We start from the raw sequence: 21,853 nt of genomic DNA, 5'->3' as shown, positions 1-21,853 counted from the left end.
TAAATTAGAAGACAAGAAAAAAATAAACAGGAAATGAATGGTTTTTTTTGGAGACCGAAGACATAAATACCCTAAAGGATATTGACAGTCCTATGATAGCTCTAAGAGAAAGACTTTAAGTGGTTTAATTTTCAGAAAAAGAGGGTATTTTTGGCTAATGATTGTTCTTATGAATTCTATATATCCTCTAAATGATATAAGCACATCAAAATGGGCAATATCTGATATGTGGTGTTAGAAATTCTGACCTGTTCTCTTCAGAACGAAGATAGAACTTACTTACTATCGAGCGATAGGTGCTTTCATATGATATTGTATGTGATATATCCTTCTTGTACCCTAAGAAATTCACAAGGAGGACTTATGACTGGGAGATTTACGAATAGTACTTTATACAGATACAGATTTATTTCCAAACATCTGCTCAAAATCCTAATACCTTCTCTGAAAGGGTATAAGAACCAAAATGTCCGCAGCGCCCACGTATTTGCTCATGTGTGTGTTTCTTTCTCTATGCGTGTGTGAGTGCCTCGTAATAAGTTGTTGTAATACTCGCGTAACTCATAAATTAGACACGATCTATTACGGGATGGATTTATATGCACGAGGAGCCAGAAACAGAGACGGAGACAGGGACAGCCGCAGGAGCAAGTACTCCAATGAAGAGATCAGGATGGTACAGGGACTGGGACATGGACTGGGATTTGGTTTGGATGTGTAATTTTTAATTTTTGACACGTAGCGTTAACCAAAAGCCCCGAACATGTGTTCTTGACATTGTAAAGAGCCCCCCACCTCCCCCGCCCCTCGAACGGGACGCGACATGGGAGCGTAAAACGTATACGAGTATGTATAAATATATTTTAAAATTCCAATTGCCAAACGATGCGTCGTATGAGGACGAGATCGTATAATGAGTTCTCTGGCGGGCGGGGCCATAAATACCATTTTGGAGTGTATACCCGCCCATAGGTGGCCCATAAAAATTTGTTTAACACGCACACACACACACGTACGCACACAGACACAGCCAGACATACGCATGCATACATGGGCAAATCAAATTTATTTTATTTCACTTTTTTTTTTCCATCTCTTTGGGCGCTGCTGTCGTTTTTATGACAGCGCAGCAAATTAATGAAATTTACGCAATAAATCATTTCAGCACGAAAAAAATCTACTTAGGAGAGAGAGAGATAGTAAAATGTGTTAAACAAATAAAATATAAAAAAATATGCATATTGTATCTAAAAGGTTGTAAAGTTAAACAAACATTGTGACAGTCTAGAGAAAGAGGAAAAAAGTGAATAAAAAATGATATATTGTGGCGGCAAGGATGGTTAGGTTTACCAGCTGGGATTTTGGTCTTAAATTTTCAAATTAACACTTGACAGTGCTCTCAATTCCAAACTAATTAATTCCATAATTTTTGCTATTTAGTTGTTTGTCACTGGCTTTGAATTGTACAAAGAACCAGCAAATAAATATGTTAAACTATTGAATAAAGAAATATCTAAAACATGAGACATTTTGGCATGGAAAAAATAGTCAAATAATAGAAAATATTTCAGAGTCAACAGGTGCTTAAAGAGTTTAAGGATTGTCAAAGTGCTACCTCAGCAATATTCTAGGAAAAATATAAAGTAACCCCCTTACGCCCACGCCCTTTTATACCAACCCTTTTGCCCCTTCAAGGACGAAATTCAGGGCAAACATTTAATCAATTTCTACAAATTTTCGCCACATTTCGCCTTATTAGAGAATATATATATTTCCCAGTCAGTTGGATTTGGCTAAGCTGCCACATTTATTAAAAGCAAAACTTTCGCAGCCTCGACATTCTCTTGCCCCTCCCCCTCCTCCGATTCAGCCTCTGGCCATTTAGCAATCCCATTCGCAACTCATATTTTTCGACTTGGCCCCAAAGTGCGTTGACTGCACTTTTGACGCTCGCATAAAACTTTTTCGAGAGCACAGACCCCCCTACCCACATTCCCCCACAGTGTCATCTGGCTTTGTGAACCCCCCCCCCCCATTTCTAACTTCCTTGCAGCACATCCCCCATATCTCTCTCTCTGTCTCACTCTCTTTCTCGTCTGTAATTCTGCTTGCATCCGCTTCTGAAAAGTTACGCTGCATCCAAAAATTCAAGTGGTTGGACCAAAGGCTTTTAGCTGACTTAACACCCGGCAATACTCACACAGATACTAACACACACACACTCTAATATATTGCTGTAGTGCTTCCTGCCCTTCCATTCGCTTCACTTCCCCCCCCTTTTTTAGTGGCCTCATAAAGCCCGAGCTTAAGCATGACCCCCCCCCCTCCCCCCCTCCCCTTCCTCTTCCCCGTGCCACGACTGGAGAAAGAAAGGGTTTCCTGCTTTTCGGCTAAAAATTTGCAAAAAGTCGCGCTTGAAAATTGTGCGTACATATATAATTCTATATGTGTGTGCGTGTGTGTGTATGACATGTATTTCAGGGGAGTGTGTGTGTGTGTGTACTTGGGACAAACAAAAGAGAAAATAAAAAAAAAACGATTTTGTCGAGGGTCTGGACAATGGGATACCCATTTCTCAGTGGTCCACTGGGGTTTTCTTGATTATACCTCTTCAAAACTGCCAGATCGGAGGGTTTTCTACTTATAGATGGCGTATAAAACGCACTCTGTGAGCACTGTTCACAGATACCCTACCATATATGCTATTTTTCTTTGGAAAAATGAGTGTGAGATAAACCTTATCGTATATACAGAACTTTTTCAGATTTTCTCTTTCATCACACAATTGTTGACTTTTTTCTGTACAGCTGTAGATGTTGGATGAGATCCTTCCTTATTTTCAGTGGAAGTTCGATCAGCGCGGATACCAGCATTACAGAAGCGTTCTCCAATATAATAAACGAAACACCTTCTCTTACAGTATTTTCCCTAAATCCAGCCTACCCCTGTGTACCCATCTGAGTACAGGGTATGCTGGCAAAAAAACCCTGCGCAATGCCGCGCGTGACTTAAAATAAAGAAATAACTTACAGAATAGTTCAAGTCAAACAATGCGCGACGTTTGCTCGAAGAATTTAACATGGATACGCTCTGGAAACTTCCCACCATTTCCCTATATATATTCTATGTACAGCTTTCGCTGTGGGCGTGGCTTTGGCTTCACCGGCAGTACGCGAGGTCCGGTCCGAGTTTTGCATGTTTTTGCCCTGACCCTTTTCTCCGAATTTCTCTCCCTCTCTCTCTCGGACAGTCAGCAGCAAAAGTTTAGCACTTAATTTTTTCTTTTATTTTTTTTTTGTCATTTTCTTTTGTGGCTGGGACTTAGAGAGGAGGGTCGATCTTTGGGTCTCTTTGTTAGGTATTATTATTTTTATTTATGGTCAAACGCATTTCGACTGCATTCTGACTTATTTACGTACCTTCTGCGTCCTGTCGTCCTGTCGTCCTGTCGCTCTGTCGCTCTATCGCCGAGTCCTGGCCGAAAGTGACTGTGAAATCAGCTTGGGTTGGATTCGAGTTGCCAGTGAGATCTGTAATGGAAAAAGGAGGTAATCCGTTAATGATTTGGTTTATTTTTTGTTTTCTTGGAAGGGGACTTAGAGAAGAATATAAAGGTATGCTTTTATTCTTAATATTATGTTAATTTCTAAAAATGAGAAATTTTGACGCTGGTGCTTAGAGTTTTCCAGCCAATATACAAATATATAGAGCACATGACATGTTTGAAATGGAAGACTTCCCCCATTCAAACGTTTCCTTTTGTCAGGTTTACGATCCCGATATTAGTCAATAAATTCGTTAAATAATAGCCATTGGTGCAGTGGGATCTGGAATACATTTTATACCGCAAATATGTACATAATAAATGAATCATGTTTTGATACTGTGCACAGTGTGGCTCCTAACTGTTAATACGAATTAGTGTGTACTCGTGCAGGGCTCTAGTACATATGTATGTATGCTTCGCGCGAGAGCGGCCGTTCTTTCGCCTCTCTATCCACCTTCCTCGTTCTTGCCGTTCCCTCGCGCTCAATTTGTCGTTCGTTCTCGGCTTGGCTGCAGCTTAAACTTCTCAAGCGCTCTCCTTCTTTCGCTCTTTTTTGTACTCTCACTTTTGTCTCACTTTCTTGGCCATCAGAATCCTACAGTCCCACACATACAACATCCATGTAACATATGTACATATGTTACTTAGAGGATAGTGTATTGATATTATTAAATCGTTGTGGTCTGGTGAGCCTAACTTCACGGCTTGATCTCGGCTGATTTCTGCTACTGCTGCTGAAATTTACCTCTGGCTGCTGCGATTCTCTTTTTCCGACTTCTTTTGTTGTTGCTCTTCTTCTGTGCTGTGCTCTACTTTTGCCGCTGCAGCTTAGCTGCTGTTGATCTGCTATTTATGTCGCTCTGCTGTTACTGCTGTTTTTCATCTCTTTGTGTGCTGTTGATCTGCTGTTACTGTTACTGTTCTGCTCGTGCTCTGCTGTTATATGCTCGTTGTCTGCTGATGATTTGCTGTTATTGCTGTTAATGCTGTTTCTCCTCTGTTCGACTGCTGTTGATCTGCTGTTACTGCTCTTGCTCTGCTGTTCCTCCTCTGTTGATCTGCTGTTACTCTTCTGTTACTCTGCTGTTACTCTGCTGTTACTCTGCTGATACTCCGTTGCTGATCTTCTGTTTCTCTTCTGTTTGTCTGTTGTTGCTCTGCTGTTACTGCTACTGCTCAGCTCTTGCTCTGCTCTTTCTCTACTGTTGATCTGCTCTTGCTCTGCTGTTTGTCTGTTTATACCCGATACTCAAAATGAGTATTGGGGTATATTAGATTTGTGGTGAAAGTAGATGTGTGTAACGTCCAAAAGGAATCGTTTCCGACCCCATAAATTATATATATTCTTGATCAGCATCAATAGCCGAGTCGATTGAGCCATGTCTGTCTGTCCGTCTGTCCGTCCGTCCGTCTGTCCGTCTGTCCGTCCGTCCGTCTGTCCGTCTGTCCGTCTGTCCGTCCCCTTCAGCGCCTAATGCTCAAAGACTATAAGAGCCAGAGCAACGATGTTTTGGATCCAGACTTCTGTGATACGTCACTGCTCCAAAAATATTTCAAGACTTTGCCCCGCCCACTTTCGCCCCCACAAAGGGCGAAAATCTGTGGCATCCACAATTTCGACGATACGAGAAAACTAAAAACGCAGAATCGTAGAAGATGACTATATCTTACAGAGTGCAAAATCTGAACCAGATCGTATAATTATTATAGCCAGAATCACGAAAACAATTTCACTCTTTCTCGCTCTGTCTCACTCTAACACACAGGTTTCATGGTCGGTTTTGCCAATTGCAAAATATGAGTTCAAGGATCTCAGAACCCATAAGAGCTAGAGCAACCAAATTTGGTATCCACACTCCTGTGATATCGGACCTTGACCGTTTCGTGTCCAAATTTCTCCACACCCCCTTCCGCCCCCGCAAAGGACGAAAATCTGAGGCAACCACAAATCTCAGAGACTATTAAGGCTAGAGTAACCAAATTTGGTACACACACTCCTTTAAGATGTCACTATAAAACGTATATCTCAAAATTTCGTCCCACCCCCTTCCGCCCCCCAAAGGACGAAAATCTGTTGCATCCACAATATTGCAAATTTGAGAAAACTAAAAACGCAGAATCATAGATAATGACCATATCTATCAGATTGGTGAATCTGGATCAGATCAGATCATTTTTATAGCCAAAAGGAACAAATCAATTTGCAGTGGCTACGCAGCGCCCGACGTCACGCTCAGACTGATTTTCTGTCTCTCTCGCACGCACTCTTTGCCGTGTCGTTTAATATTAGCGGCGTCTGCCGGAGGAGAGCCATACTGACTTAGTATCGGGTATAACCGTAGAGTTGCGGTGTCCGCAGCAACTCACAACGTTCCCCCTCGTTATACCCGATACTCAAAATGAGTATTGGGGTATATTAGATTTGTGGTAAAAGTGGATGTGTGTAACGTCCAGAAGGAATCGTTTCCGACCCTATAAAGTATATATATTCTTGATCAGCATCAATAGCCGAGTCGATTGAGCCCTGTCTGTCTGTCCGTCCGTCCGTCTGTCCGTCTGTCCGTCTGTCCGTCCCCTTCAGCGCCTAATGCTCAAAGACTATAAGAGCTAGAGCAACGATGTTTTGGATCCAGACTTCTGTGATATGTCACTGCTCCAAAAATATTTCAAAACTTTGCCCCGCCCACTTCCGCCCCCACAAAGGGCGAAAATCTGTGGCATCCACAATATCGACGATACGAGAAAACTAAAAACGCAGAATCGTAGAAGATGACTATATCTTCTAGAGTGCAAAATCTGAACCAGATCGAATAATTATTACAGCCAGAATCACGAAAACAATTTCACTCTTTCTCGCTCTGTCTCACTCTAACACACAGGTTTCATGGTCGGTTTTGCCAATTGCAAAATATGAGTTCAAGGATCTCAGAACCTATAAAAGCCAGAGCAACCAAATTTGGTATCCACACTCCTGTGATATCGGACCTTGACCGTTTCCTGTCCAAATTTCGCCACACCCCCTTCCGCCCCCGCAAAGGACGAAAATCTGAGGCAACCACAAATCTCAGAGACTATTAAGGCTAGAGTAACCAAATTTGGTACACACACTCCTTTAAGATGTCACTATAAAACGTATATCTCAGAATTTCGCCCCACCCCCTTTCGCCCCCGCAAAGGATGCAAATCTGGGGATATTCACAAATCTCAGAGACTATTAAGGCTAGAGTAACCAAATTTAGTATCCGCACTCCTGTTAGATCTCACTATAAAACGTATATCTCAAAATTTCGCCCCACCCCCATCCGCCCCCACAAAGGACGAAAATCTGTTGCATCCACAATATTGCAGATTTGAGAAAACTAAAAACGCAGAATCATAGATAATGACCATATCTATTAGATTGGTGAATCTGGATCAGATCAGATCATTTTTATAGCCAAAAGGAACAAATCAATTTGCAGTGGCTACGCAGCGCCCGACGTCACGCTCAGACTGATTTTCTGTCTCTCTCGCACGCACTCTTTGTCGTGTCGTTAAATATTAGCGGCGTCTGCCGGAGGAGAGCCATACTGACTTAGTATCGGGTATAACCGTAGAGTTGCGGTGTCCGCAGCAACTCACAACGTTCCCCCTTGTTTTAATCTGCTGTTAATCTGCTGTTTCTGATGTTGCTCTCCTGTTACTGCTGCTTCTCTTCTGTCTGCCTGCTGTTAATCTGCTGTTACTGCTGTTCGGCATGCAGGAATCCCTCGGTCTACATATAACAACAAACTGTGCCTATTATTTAAACCCGCTCGACTTTTTGCTTAAATCAAACCTCAACAACTAGTGAACTAGCTCATTAGAATTCCACCTTTCATCAACTGAATTCAACCATCCATACTAATAAACATGTTCTACCAATATTCCAAAGTAGTTCCATCGTTGAAACCGTCGCATTGACTTTATACAATTTAAACAATAAATGTTTGCACATTTCTAGACATGTCGAACTAGCAATTATAAATATTTGCCATCATTCATTTCAATAGCCTCAATATTTGCACAAAATTCAATAACTTCAATCTCGCTTTGAATGATATTTTCTCATTTTAATTCATACCTGGACATTTTTCAATATTTCTCAAATATTCCCTTGCCATTTGCACTAATTAATTTACTTATTTTATTTGATTCCAGCTTTGACTGCTCCTTCAATCGTAAATTCGACAACAAATTGCTTAGATAGCTGGATAAATTTGTGGGAAATTTAATTTAAACAAATTTCTGGTTGATACGAGTATAACTTTTGGCTGTGCTGCTGCTATGCTGTTGCATATTTGCATAATATTAATTTGCATAATTATGTTGGCCATAAAGAAATCCTCTGGCCAACAACAATTATGAAAAGCCGCACAAACACAGCACAAATGCATTTACCACACCACATAGCACAGAGCTCACACACACACACACACACACACACACGCTGTCATAACTAACACAAACTTATTTATCCCCAGGGTCCGATTTATATTACTTCCCCGTTAGCCGCCATGAAGGCGTCCGTCGTCCGGCGTCCGACGTCCACCCTGGCCCCCTCCATGCCCTCCATGCATTCTGGAGGAGTACTCCAAGGTCTGCCACTGCCACTGGCACTGCCACTGGCTCTCGTTCTCGTACTCGTTCTAGTTCTGTAAATTTATCAGTGTCAAATATATAATAGCGCGCCCGTTTTCGCTTTTAATAATTTCCCCTGCCGAGGCGAGCATTTGGAGCGGAAATTGCCGAGCAGCTTCGAATGGGTTCTGGGTCTGGATTCTGGGGACTTGAAACAATGGACAGGCTCTCTCTTCAGCTGCACGCGCTGCAGGACAGTGCCTCCGCTATCCTCCATATACCTCCATGTCGAGTGCTCCATCTAAATTATTTCAATTGCAAAAGGTCCAGCGGGGAGACACGCTTTTTTGTTGGTTTCTACATCAAAGGCGTCATTAATTTAATTGAATTTTATTTTTGCAGTTGAGCCTTGGTTTCCTTTCCTTTCGGTATCCTTGCGATTGGACTGGATTGAATTTGTTTGTTTTACATGCACAATTTGCAGGCGGCTCTCTGGCTCTCCGTCCCTCCGCCTCTCCCTCTCTCTGTGTCGTCGCTCTTTGACATTTGGTGAAACAAATTAAATTACCTTTTGCTGGAAAAAAATTATTATTCGCTAATGGAAAAACGAATTGAATTGGATTGGCCGACGTTAATGCCATGTTGAGGGCATTAATTGAACGCTTGACAAAGTGAAGAGATGTTTTTCCGGCGGGCAACTAAAATAGTTTTCCATCCATTAAGATTTCATAACGTGGTCCTGGCAGCGGCAAAAACTTTCGACATAAATTCGGGAGCCTGGCACTCATAAATATTACCCACTTACATCGATAAGGACGGCCGAGGATGGCAGCATAAAATATGCAGCAGGAGCCGAAACTTTTTTGTTTTTCCTCTCCTCTCCACTCTTTTTTTTGTTTTTTTTTTTTTTTTGGTAAGCTATTGACTAAATATTTTGGCAAATTCATAAATTTAAGCACATCGTTGTAGCATAAATATTTAAAAAATGCCGAAAAATATATATAATAACGAAAAATGCTGAAGAGGAAAATTGAGTTGAAAAGTTCTCGTGCCGCATCCTCTATTTGGGGCACGGGGCACGGGGCATGAACTTTATTGGCTTGATTTTTTGAACATCATAAAAGTGAGCCAAAAAGGAAGAGCGGGACATCTGCTTTCTTATTCATGGGGATTGCTCATCAAAGCCTACTTAATGCCCAATATTGGCCATGGCTTAAACAGTTTTGACCATTTCATGAGGCCGGCCTCGAAAACTTTGTCAGGGCAAAAACTTTTAGCCCACTGGCCTGCCTTCTACGTTCTTGGATTTTTATTTTTTTCCTCCTTCGGGGGGGATATTTATAAGGCTGCCACGTGGATATTGATATTGAATAGCGGTGGGCTCTGTGGAAATTCTGGCATTAATATGCGGCGTTGAACCCGCCATCGACTGGGAAAGGTGAGACAATTAGGCAGGGGGAGGAGGCCCTAAATGGGCCATGTCCTGTCTGAGGTGTTGTTTGGCTCCATTATCAGACACACACACACACACCGCCAAAGGAGGAGGAGGAGCATTAGGCTTTAATAAGCCAATAAGTTTGCTCTCCGGTACGCCAGGCAGTGCTCAGGATATCCTCATCCTCCCATCCCGAAGCCAGTGAGTGCATTAATATTTATGTTTTTATAACAGTCGGTGGATCCAGTCGAGTGGTTTTCCTTGGCAGTCTGGCCTGTCTGTCCATGCGTGCGTTATAAATAAAATTAAATGTATCTCTTAAGTTGAATATCCTCTGCTCCCAATCCTCTACTCGTTCGGTGTCGATAATTCGACTTGGTTTTTGGATAATGAGATACTCCTTGAGTGGAGGAGGAGGAGGAGGAGGAGCAGCTTAATGATGCAGTCGTTAGCCCAAGGGTTGCTCCTGGGGATGGCTGGATGAGAAGTAATGTCTTATGACCGTAGCTGTAATTAGGTTCTGGGCATAACTAAGCATAATGCGGGATGCTATCACTTACGTGAGAGACGCGTTATCGCCAGACGACTTTAAAGGGGAATAACCAGAAAAATAAACCCAGGAATGAACACAAGAAATCCCCAGAAAGGGGCTTTACCCAACGCTCTTTTGCTTACCATTCAAATTCCTGCGGTTTAATCCACTCGAAATTCTTACAAGTTTCGTTCCTAAGACTAAAAACTAAATTTGAAGTTTATGTACTTCGACTTTGCTAACTAGCTAAAATAGTTCCCCATGCACACTCTACACACCACAATCTCTACTCCACCCACACTCCTGCCACTTCCAGCCAAGATTATGGCCCTTCTAAGTATGCAACACTTTTGGCGCAAGTTTCCTTCTGCTCTTCTGCTCCTTCTATGATATTCTGGCACCTTATCTATACGAGTGTGTGTGTGTGTGTGTGTGTGTGCTGGGAGCCAACAGCTTTATCAAACATTTTTGTGTTACAGGCACGCGACTGAAATAAAAATAATGATCAACTGAAGCATAGTGTACTCTCGTACGAGAGGGGAAACACCGGGGGCAAGATATTCGGGAATATCCGTGGGAGAACAACAGAGAGAGACAGAGAGAGAGAGAGAGAGAGAGCTATAATAACAAGAGCAACCTCAACAGTTCAAAGAATTAACTCACATGCCTGGCATAATAAACATAACGTCTTTTGCCTTGGCTTTTCCATTTTCTCTTTTGTTTTTTTGCCCCTCTTTTCCCCCATTTCCCCACCATTTGGTGGTGTATTTTTGTTTTTTTTTTGTGTGTTTTCGTCTCTGCTGGCACTGCTGCTGCTTTATGTTTACTTATCCGCCTCTGTAGGCGGCTTTTGTTGCCTTTACTGTTGGCTGTTCTTCTTGGCTGCCTTTCTGCCTTTCATTTGGGGGGGGGCCTGGTTAACACGCCGCGAGCCATGAGCCCTGGGAGCCCCGAGAGCAAACGAGAACAGGCCGGGCAAACATGCTGGAAAATGGCATAAGCTTGTAGCCTTTCGGCCTTGGTAGGTGGCTGCCTCGCATTGCTATCCAAGAGCAATGCACAAACAACATAATTAGTGGAGAGCACCGGCACGGGCACGGGCACGGGGAGGGGAGCAGAATGAGATTTTCTTCAAAGACTTCTGCTAATTGAAGCTGCGAGTCGAACAGCAATTAAATTAATTTATTCCGAATTACTTTCTTCAAGCCGTGTGTGTGTGTGTGTGTGTGTGTGTGTGCTTGTATCCCATCCCGTATCTCGAAAATTATGACTTAATGCATCTGAAGACGTTCGGTGCTCCCAATGCTGCCGCCAGAGCTGGAAAATTAATTTCCCAAGTGCATTATTTAGCGCACGGGGATGAGGCAGGGCGCAGCATTTCCCAGCTGCTGCCACTGCTGCTCCTTCTGCCCCACAGCGCATAAATCGGCGTAATGGCAAATTGTAGCCCAAAAAAAAAAACGAGAAGAAAAAAACAGAAAAACAGAAAAAAGTCGACTATAATGCGAGTTTGATGAAAAATGAAAGCCCGCCCAGAAATGTTGAGCGTTCTACTTTTATGGTTAACGAAAATCAAATCGGGGAAAGCTTTGTGGAGGAGGAGGGGGTAACAAAGCAGGTGGAGGAGGGGGTAATCTTGGGAAAGGGAAAATTAAATTGAAGAATTTAAGGGCACATTACAGACTTTGATTGGGAAAGGAGGATCTTCCCTTCGATTCATTCCCAGCAAAAGTCGGAGCCCCCGCCCTATCATCCATCATATATCGTATATCGTATATAGTATAGTATTTCCCCCCAGCATGCAGTGGAAAAAAGAGTAACTTTAATGCTCATTTAGCTGCAGGCTTTAAAAAAGGTTCTCGAAGTCCCTGACAGCCGCCGGATTGCCCCTCATCTGTCCCGTCTGTCTGTCTATCTGTCGCATTGTTGGCCTTTTTTCCGGCCTCTTTGTATCCGTCTGAATGTGGCAGCCATTATGGCGCACAGAGAGGAGACTCGAGAGTCTAGATGGAGACAGCGACAGCGACAGAGACAGAGACAGAGATACATGCTCCACTTACTCTCGACTCTTGGCAGGCTCATAAAATTTTATGATTTCGATCAACTCGAGTGCGGAAATTATTAAGAGTCGAATCTGTTTCAACATCCTGGCACTCCACTGTCTCTGGTAGGCTCTCTCCTCTCCTCTCCTATATCTGTGGCTATAAATATGAGTGTGTGTGTGTGTGTGTGTGCATGTGGTATACATAATTTCATATGGCAGCTGCCAGAAGGCAAAGTGCAGCCCACAGACAGGGACAACGGGGAGACAGGGAGACAGGGACTCGGGATCTGCGCGTAAAGTGCGCGGCATATAAACTTCATTGCCGCCAAAAGTCCCTCCCACACGTGGAGCGGGGAGCGGGGAGTGGGGAGCGGGGAGCGTGGAGCATGGAGCGTGGAGAGTGCCTGCCATTTTAATTTATATTGTAGCCATGTTAAAGTTCAGCAATAATAAAAGAACACACACAGAAAAAAAAGGTGAAAACCTTGCATGTGTTTTCCTTCAGTTTTCCCACTGTTTCCATCCGCTTTACCCCCCGCCAGCGATTTTCCTGTAAAGTGCGTTTTTATCTGTTTGGCAGCTGGGAAAATGGCAAGTGGGGGAAAACGGGAAACGGGAGTCCAGGTGAAACTTTTTGCCAATTTCTTGGAGATCCTGGCCACATTTTACGGGGTTGGGGGCCGCCTTCGGTATGCCACGTATGTATATATTTTGTACATCTCTTGGAGTTGTTGTTGCTGCTCAAATCAGACAAAACAAATTAGATGCCTCGGCGGTGTGCCTGCTTGACTGGATTTTCACACTGGAAAAATTACTAATAATAAATTGTCAAGCGCGTGAGGCCGAGCGATGCCTGCTCAGGCAGAAAACCAAACAGCTTTCCCACCCTCGTTCCACCACCTTTTATTCAGTATTTTTAACCCTTGTCCCTGTCGGAGAGAGCAACCCCTTTGCAACATTTAGTGGAAATGACCGCAAAAGTTATTTTTAAAATCATTTTCCAGCCAGCAAACACACACACGCTCACGCACACGCACACACGCACGCAGGGAGAAAGTTTTTGGGTGAAAGATAAGCGAAGGAGCAGCTGTAAAAAGCACATAAACATGCGTGTCGGGGCAACGTTGGGGGTTGGATGGGGGGGGGGGGGGGGGGGGGTCCATTCTGGTCTTCTGGGGTTAGGATCGGGTCAGTGGAAACCACAACCATGCCTCCCTCTTCTTCTGCCCCACATTTTGTGTACTTTTCACTTTTACTGAAGCTCTTGTTTCCTTTTTTTTGGGGTACTTTGAAGCTACTTAAGCCGTTTTGAATTTTTTATGAGCCCCTTCCTCTCTGGTCATAATGTTTTTCGTGTATATTGATATAAATGTTCATATACGCTCAGGTGTAAGCGTGCAAACGGTGGACGGGATGTCATGAAGGGGCAGAAAGGATGAAAGGATGTGTGCGGATAAAGCTGGAGACAGTGGGTGACCTCTGCCATCAGGGGATAAGTTTTCAACTCGAAAGGTTCATCAAGGGTTCATCATATTTAAACGACAAAACAATATTTACAATATTCAAACAATATTTATGTGAAAACCCACTTAAATTTTTCAAATGGGCTTTTCTTCTATACTAGATGTATTTTTTGTGGTAATATTTTTAAAAATTAATTTCTAGGAAGATTAAAAGGTTTACACCTTTGAAAATCATTTAAAAACTGTCCCAAATATTATACAATTTCTCTAACACTTTCCCCCATCCCAAAGCCCAACTTTGAGAGATCTAAAGACTCGTCTACTCCTTCGATGATGATTGCTTCAGTTGGGACTATCTTCTGTTCGATTTGGTAAAAGTTTTGCATGCCTTTCATGTTTGATAAATTGAATTGTTTATCGCCGGAGCTGAAAGCTTTTATGCCCCCCCTCACCTGTCAGTCAGTCAGGTGCCTGATATTCCATATATCAAGCCGTACTCGTATGGCTTCATTCTGTATTCATAATGTTTGGTTTACATCTTATGAGTGGAATGGAATGGAATGCATTATTGATTGACTTTGTCGCCAAGAGCACGCACTCGTTGATGCTCCCCAGGGCTCTATGATTTCCATAGTTTTTTCCTGAAATTTCCATACATTTTCTTTGCCAGACATACATCAATGGCTGTTTACACGGTATCCCAGTGTCCTTCCTCTGTAGAAATCTGTGTGTGTTTCTCTATTTTCTTCTGGTTTTTCCAACATTTCATAAATATTTTAATATTTTTGCTATTTATTTTGGACATGTCCTCGTTTCATTTGGCGTTCGTTTTGACTTATGCATTGTTTCGCACATTTGGCGCGTCGATTTATTTACAGCGTCCATAAATTTGCAGGATGTAGGATGCGGGATGGGATGGGTCTTGTGGCAGGACCCTGTCACGTGTTGCATCACCCACACAGAACCGCACAGCAGAGCAGAGCACAGCAGTTGGCATATTATTCATTTTTATTATATTTTGTCGCCTTAACGACCATAAATTGCATTAAAAATGTTGTCATTGAATATGCTTTCGCACCGTACACTCAACCCGTAATGGTCGAGGTGAGGTTCTAGCCACGGCCACTGCCACTGCCACTGCCACTGCCATTGCCGTGTAATTTATAGCCCAAAAGAAATTTAAATGCAAAAAAACATACGAGTACACAGAAGATTGCAAAAACCCATCAGAGAACATCAGCGATGACAGCGAAATATGTTCCGAAATTCATCCGTGAAATATTTAAAATTCATTCTCCCCATTGGGGTTTCGAGTGTCGCGGCATCTTAGGTTTCGATTTTTTATGGCCTGGCGAATGCTAATGGTCGGCCGGAATTGAATAAGGGACACGGCTAAGGATAAGGGAGTTAAGTCAAGGCAATCCCCACATGTCCTTTGAAATGCGTATGCGCCAGACATCACAAATATTTTGCGAATGTTTTTTAAGCTGAAATGCCAAAAAGTTGTTGGCCAACAGCCAGAATGAGGGATGAAGACGCTTGGCGTCTGCTTAGAGGCACCAACAAAAAAATGTGTAACTTAACCCGCATCAGGAATTTGTCACGATTTGTAGTCATCGTCATCGTCCCCCCCCCCCTACCCCTCTCCCACTCCCTCTCTCTATCTCCTGTCCTGTCTCTTTGCCCGCCGCCACCCCATTTGTTTGCCATGAAAAATGACCAAATCCAACGATGCGTATACGTAATGCGCTACGCTTTTTCGCAGGGCGTGGGGGGGGGAAGGCTCTCTCTTCCTTGTGACAATTGTGTGGTTAGATTTTTTCGTGGCCCCCCCTTCATCACTTGACGCTTTCAGCGTCTGAGTCTCTTTCACACATCGTTTGTCACATTGTTCCCGAGGATTTCTTCTTCCTCACTGAGATCTTTGATGCCGCTGCTGCTGCCAGAGTTGCCATCGCCGATGTTGCTATTATTGTTGCCTCTGGCAATGCCATTACTATTTGCTATTGTCACTGTTTTGTTTGTTGTTTGATATTTGTTGTAATTTTTCATCTCCCGTAGCTGCTGCTTTTTGCACATTAGTGCGGGGCGTGTCGTGTGTAATCAATTCTCGAGGAATACAACAGACAGACAGCCAGAGGGACACCTTTCTGTTCGAGGCAGCAGGTGTGCAGAGAGTAAAGAGTTTTGATTGCTAGATTTTTCGGGGCGGGCACTCTTCGGGGTGACTCTTAAAGCTTTTAAAGTTCTCCATTGTGCCGCGGAAAACTTGTCGAAAAACTCATTTATGCACGACTGTGCTCGACAATTTTCTGCTTGGGGAAATTAAAATTTTACAAATTTAATTACAAGCCAAAAACTTTATTCCTGCATTTGTAAGGCGGAAAACGCGCGAATCAGTTTGCATATATTTAACGGCGCACAGTGCGTATGATTGACATTAAAACATTAATTATGCAAAACGCAGTGGAACTTTTGTTGTTGTTGTTGAAGTGTATTTGTTGTTAGGCAGTCTATTCAGAGGCTCTACTCTGCACTCTTTGTTTTTGCAACTTCCTTTCCGCTTTCTACGCAAACTTTAAGCCTTGGCCCACATGTCGTGTGCGCAATGTCAGCAATGCCTGGCAGCGGAGCGGCTCTGGCAACGAAAGTCAAGTTTTTAATTGTTTTCGCGAATTGATTTAAAGCAGCTTGTTGCCCCAGCAACAACTTGTTCAACTCCAGAGCTCCCCCTGAACTTCATTAATATGTCAGTTGTATCCACCCTCCGCCCGTCCCAACCCATCCCTTTGGCAATCCCTTATCCATTGCCTGCTAAATGGCCTCGTCCTGCAATCAACAAGAACTGGCGGAGAGCAGAGCTGGCAGATACGCGACAGCAGCTGATGAAAAGCATGATTGACAAGCAGCCCAGCGCCAGAGACGGAGACGGAAACCTCCAGCCCTCAGGGAGACAGACCGGCAGGGCATTAAGGCACAAACTCTTTGCCGGCTCACTTGGGCATATTTTATTTATGAGCCAAAGAACAAGGACTAAGGGACTAAGGACCTGGCTGAAGGACCAAGCTGATTGCGGCCGCCCTGCTCCTGCGAGTTTCAATTAAATGCACAGATTTTTCAGCCGCTTTCCTGCCAATGCCCGCCCTTGCCGCTCCGCCGCCCTTCCACTCTGTAGCCGTTTTTAATTATATTTTCGGAAAAACCTTGTCTGTCTACCGGGGCCGAGGGCGTAGGCTTCTGTTACATTGGGCGTGGCATTTAATTGTCGACACAAGAGCGAAATAATTTTCATATCAGCTTTCAGTTGTTTGTTTCGCTCTTTGCCCAATCGAGCGGGCGAGTGAGCGCCGCCTCTAGGGCACGGCTGGGCCAGGCTCCAGAATAAGTTTCTTATAAACGAGGGGACAGTAGGACAGTAGTTCTGCCTACCGCTTAATTAGAGGCCAAAGAGAACCGAAATTGATGTGCCCTCGGGCTGGATTTGGTAATGGTTTCTCAGGTGCTCGTTAATGAATACTAAATCTCAGCATTTGAGCTGATTTTCGTATAGCCTTAAGTATAGTTAAGCCCTACTTTTGTGGTCCAGTACTTGCGCTGAGGGAGTATTTATTCTGTAGAAGACCAAGGGGGTAAAGGTCCCAGGCCAGCAGGGGCTGTCGCCGCTGCCATTGAGCTCCTGTGGAGGTGTCCAACAGCCCCTGTGGAAGGGAGACTCTTATAAGTCTGAAAGTTCCATCGGAGCTCGAAGAATATCGGTTCTCGGTTCCGGACTCGACTTTGAATCGGTTTGTTCCGCTTTGATTCCCTTTCCAGAACTAATGAAACTATTCTGTGCACTGCAATTCCTACTACACTTCCTGTTTGAAACCCGAAGGAAACAGTCCACTAATCCGCAACGTGAATGAAGTTAATTTCCATGGTAGGCCTTATCTTGGCCTTGTCTGGGGCTGCTTTGGGCCTAAGACATAGTAAGTTTAACGAGAGAAAGCGTGCCTCGCAGTGTACTACTGATGTATCTTTTCTAGAAATCTGTGGTCAAGAGCCGGCCCACAGCGGCCGTTGCCGTGCCTTAATAGAATCTTATACCTATTATTCCGATACGAACGAGTGTGCATTGTTCGATTACGGCGGATGCGAGGGGAACGAGAATCGTTTCATGAGGAAAGCGGAATGCGAGTCAAAATGCAGAGAATAATTCATTGTTTTTTATTCTTAGTTCATCAAAAGTTGTACGAATAAATGGATATTCAATTGATAAATGGTACAGGCTGTTCTCGGTTCCAGATTCGGTTCAGAACTAATGTAATTATGTTTATTCCTCAGAGATCTACTTCAGACAAGTCGCTCCACATCACCTGAAACACAAAGTCCACTAATCCGCAACGAGTATGAAGTTAATTTCCATCGTAGGCCTTATCTTTGCCTTGTCTGGGGTTGCTATTGGGCTCAAGAATCGTGAGTGAAATGAAATGAACGCAATGAAATATTGATGTATCTGCTTTTGCTGTCCTTTGCAGGGATCTGTGGTCAAAAATCGGCCCACTTCGGTTACTGCAGTGGCTATACGAAAGGATTTACCTACTATCCCGAGACGAACGAGTGCAAAATGTTCGTTTACGGCCGATGTGCTGGGAACAAAAATCGTTTCAAGGATAAAGCGGTCTGCGAGGCAAAGTGCAAGGAATAATAAATATTATGAGTTGTACGAATAAGTGGATATTCAATGGAAAAATGGTACAGGCTGCTGCAGGTGTTAGGCTCTCTTGGTCATGGTTTCTCGGTTCTGGACACGGTCTGATTACCTTTCCAGAGCTAATCAAACCGCAACAGAGTTCTTACTCAGCAAAGGTCTACTTGTTCTTGGGGGACTGGGATCTAGAGAGTGCTCTTTGGGAGTGGTGCAGAGGCAAACCAGTACGGTAATTTCTTGGGTCAAAGCCAGGATGTATCTTTGATGCATATCATAAATTATAGTCCCACAAAAAGTGCAGCAACAGAGTCGAAAGCTCTGATCCTCTGGTCACATTGGTGACTCTATTGCCTCGACTCTCGCTCCGCCCAAGCTCTTTAGAGCTTTTAGAATCTAGTCAGCTTCTCTAGTGAGACTCCGAGTGCTAAACTACCCCATGAACATGACTGGGTTTTCCATCATTTAACCGACATCAATTTCCATCCGACGGCTGTGCTTTTACAAATCTCTTACAATCCCTCAATTAGCTCAATTAAGTTGACAAATTCTCAGCCCCTCACACACTCGCTGGCTCTCGCCCTACCCCCCACCAGCCCCCCTCAGTAAGGGGGCTGTGGATGACAGCTGACCTCAATGTCGTGGAGCAGCAAAAAGTTACTTTTTGGCCTTTTATAGTGGACCCTTTGGCAACGGGCAGGGGCCGCTGGCACTTTTCGATTGGCCGAAAAATGGAAATTGTGTAAGCATTTTGGAGAGCATGAAATATTCATAGGCTGCAAATTAAAATTTCATAAGGTAAATGAAACAAGGGAAAGACATTTAACGTTCTCCATTCAAATTTTAATAAACTCAATTATGCAACAATTCTGTCGCTCCCCTGCCCCTGCCCCTGGCCACGCCCCTGACCAAGGCTTGACAACATTTTGCGGGAAATATATGCACAAAGAGAGAGAGGGGGAAAGTGGAAATCAATTTCTCTTTTCCATGCACTTTGCTGATTTCAATTAAAAAAGCGGACAACTGAAGTTGTTTTCCCTGATCCTGTCCGGCTCCTGTCCTGCTCCTGTCCCGCCTCGGCATCCTGCCAGCCCGCAGTCCAATCAAAGTGTCAAAAAAGTTAATGCCGTCGGCCCTGGCCCCAACCCCTTTGTATGGATCTCGACTCGATGGCCACTTAAGCTGCCACATGAAATATAAAATGAAACAAAAATCAACCGAGCGAGGAATGAGGAATGACTGCGACTGCGACTGCAGCTCCAACTGTCATCAGGCCACTAGATGTCTACTTGTTACAGGTACCCTTCAAACGAGAAAGGGTCCAGCGACTTGCGGAAGATCTTTGCCTTCAAGAGGAGCCTCCTTCTGGCCTACAGAGCTCTGTAGAACTCTTCGAGTTATTCAAGCAGATTCGCCCTGTTTTATAGATTCCCTACTTTGATATATTCCCCAACCTATCTTCTATAGAAGAGATCTCCAGGACTCCCCATCGCAGGCCTTCCTTCTTTGAGCGGCAGCCATTTTGTGATAAATTTTACAAAATTTCCGAGAGTTGTTTCCTGTTTTGCACCACTTCAGTGATTATATGAGTGCTGTGTTGTGACCACCATCCGATTGTCACACACTCCAGCCCCAGCTCCAGCCCCAGCTCCTGCCCCAGCTCCGGCTCTCGACTCGATTCAGACTTTCCAACTTTTGTTTTCGATTTCAACGTGCCAGCCCAGCGCCACGCCCACTCTACGCCTAGCTTTTCCCCTTATTTTGCATAAATTGTTAGATGTCGTCGTCGTCGTCCTTGGCAGCCAGGAATCAAAAAATGAAACAAAAGATGTCGGCCTGACGGGGGAAGGAGGAAGGAAAACCACGTCTCTGTTATTGCTGGAAAAATTTTTATTTATCTTATAATTATGTAAATGAGTGTGGCAGAAAGAGAGGGAGAGATGTGTGTGTGTGTGTGTGTGTTGACAAGCAAAAGTTCTGCTTTCCCACAAAATGTTGTTTTGCATATTTTCACGATGGGTCTCGGGCTTGTGTCAAAAGGGGCGCACACCGAGACACGCCCAGTCTCTGAGTTTGAGGAAATTTTTTTGCTTATGTTTTCGGGAATTTTTCTTCGAACAAAGAGTCAAAGATCGCCGAAGAATCTACAAATCAATCAGGGGAGGACTTTGCCTCTTTTCCAAGAAAACCGAAGAAAAGGCAAAAAGAACAGAGACCATGATTCAATCAGGGATGGCCCCTCAAAGCTCACCCCCCTCTCAGCTACGCCTCTGCTATACGTTTGGGGCTTCTGTTTTGTTGACCCCAAAAGAGAAAAAAAAACCAGAATTCTTTCTGGCTTTTCCGTTGATTTCCTTCAATTAACCGAATTTCAATTACTCCGCCAACAATCCGGAATTGTGGCTCGGTCTCATGCATATGCATTAGCAGATTAATTAGGACGGAAAAAGATGCCTGCTTCCGTCGAATCTGATTAGCCGGCAGGCCGGTCAAGGCTTTTGTCATTCCTCTCTCATTAACGACGAGTCCAGGGCCAGGAGGAAAGTCATTCAAATGGAATTTCAAATGCAAATGCGACAACAACAACAAACAAGAGGCAAAAACCAAAGAAAAACCTATCGAGAAAACAGATACACAGATGCAGAGATACAGAGATACGAAAAATGACAAAGTCATTGGGGAAATCCAGTTTCCATCCCACTTCCAGGATATTTGTTCAATATGTGCAAAAAGTTTGAAATCTCTGTCCTCCCTCCTACGTCCTCTGTTTTTCTGTTTCCCTGTCTAATATTTTGTGAGGTTGAGCTTCCCATTTGCTTGCAATTTTCCTTTTCTTCGACCGATTTTCCCCACTGCGAAAGCTCCTTTTCTACCTCCGCATTTTCTCGGTTTGATTTTTCTTTAAATTAGGAACCAACTCAATCCCCCTCCCCCTCCCTCTCACACACAAAAACTTGTGACATGTCGTGTTTATGGGATTTTGTTACTTTTTTTTTTCGCTTTCTCGGTCCAGTTTCCAGGTTCTTACTCTTTTGGGTCCTCCCCTGCTCGGCTTTCAATTTATTTTGTATTTCCTTGTGAAATAAGATATTTATTTGCTGCTTAGTTTCCTTTCGGGCTTCCTGGCTTTCAGCCTTTCGGTTCGGTTCGGTTCTCTTTTCTGCATTAAAGTCAATTGTTGGTCCGTTGGAGAGCTTAGGCCTAGGCTTCCATTTTTTTTCTTATAAGGGTACTTCCAGTTAGGCAGAGAAGCCCAAGAGGGAAATACTACTTTTTGGGAATTAAAAGGGGAAAAACTGACATGATAAGAGCCCTGCATATGGCTTTTGTTATCAGCAAAAGAAGACTCACAAAAGTAGGTAGATCTTTGGAATACTATAGGGCTTAAGGGGCTGGAGAAAGTAGGTTCTTAAGACGACTGTAGAACTTCCTTCTCTAAGAAATTAAACGATTGATTGCTTAAAGATATAATCATTTAATTTTGAGTCTTGAAGCGACCTGCCGGCCACCGTTCATCCATTGGCAGCCATTCCGTCAAGGCCTTAA

At 43.7% G+C, this 21,853-nt stretch overlaps 1 protein-coding gene and 1 long non-coding RNA gene across 2 annotated transcripts in view; one reads left to right on the top strand and one right to left on the bottom strand.

Annotated features, from left to right (window-relative positions):
• Positions 1–3,448: 3,448 nt before the first annotated feature.
• LOC117184015 (uncharacterized) overlaps positions 3,449–21,853 on the bottom strand; it is a 72,261-nt gene continuing 53,856 nt past the window's right edge. The window contains exon 4 of the long non-coding RNA XR_004469144.1: positions 3,449–3,530. This is a non-coding gene — a long non-coding RNA (uncharacterized lncRNA). The remainder of the gene's footprint in view (positions 3,531–21,853) is intronic.
• Positions 17,927–18,344, top strand: LOC26534025 (chymotrypsin inhibitor SCI-III-like). The gene is made up of 2 exons (XM_033379923.1): positions 17,927–18,075; positions 18,138–18,344. Exons 1-2 carry the CDS (start codon positions 18,009–18,011, stop codon positions 18,305–18,307), a joined length of 237 nt encoding a protein of 78 aa, XP_033235814.1. The 5' UTR covers positions 17,927–18,008; the 3' UTR covers positions 18,308–18,344.

This window comes from Drosophila pseudoobscura, chromosome 4, assembly GCF_009870125.1.
Source record: "Drosophila pseudoobscura strain MV-25-SWS-2005 chromosome 4, UCI_Dpse_MV25, whole genome shotgun sequence".
NCBI lineage: Eukaryota > Metazoa > Arthropoda > Insecta > Diptera > Drosophilidae > Drosophila > Drosophila pseudoobscura.
The sequence above is the reverse complement of the archived record's forward strand: the minus strand, read 5'-3'. Positions and strand labels throughout refer to the sequence as shown.

Excerpts from the sequence above, each read along its gene's own strand:
- LOC26534025 (XM_033379923.1), top strand. The coding sequence starts at position 18,009 with ATGAAGTTAATTTCCATCGTAGGCCTTATCTTTGCCTTGTCTGGGGTT. Across the intron at positions 18,076-18,137 it reads TGCTATTGGGCTCAAGAATC|GGATCTGTGGTCAAAAATCG; the intron begins GTGAGTGAAATG and ends TGTCCTTTGCAG.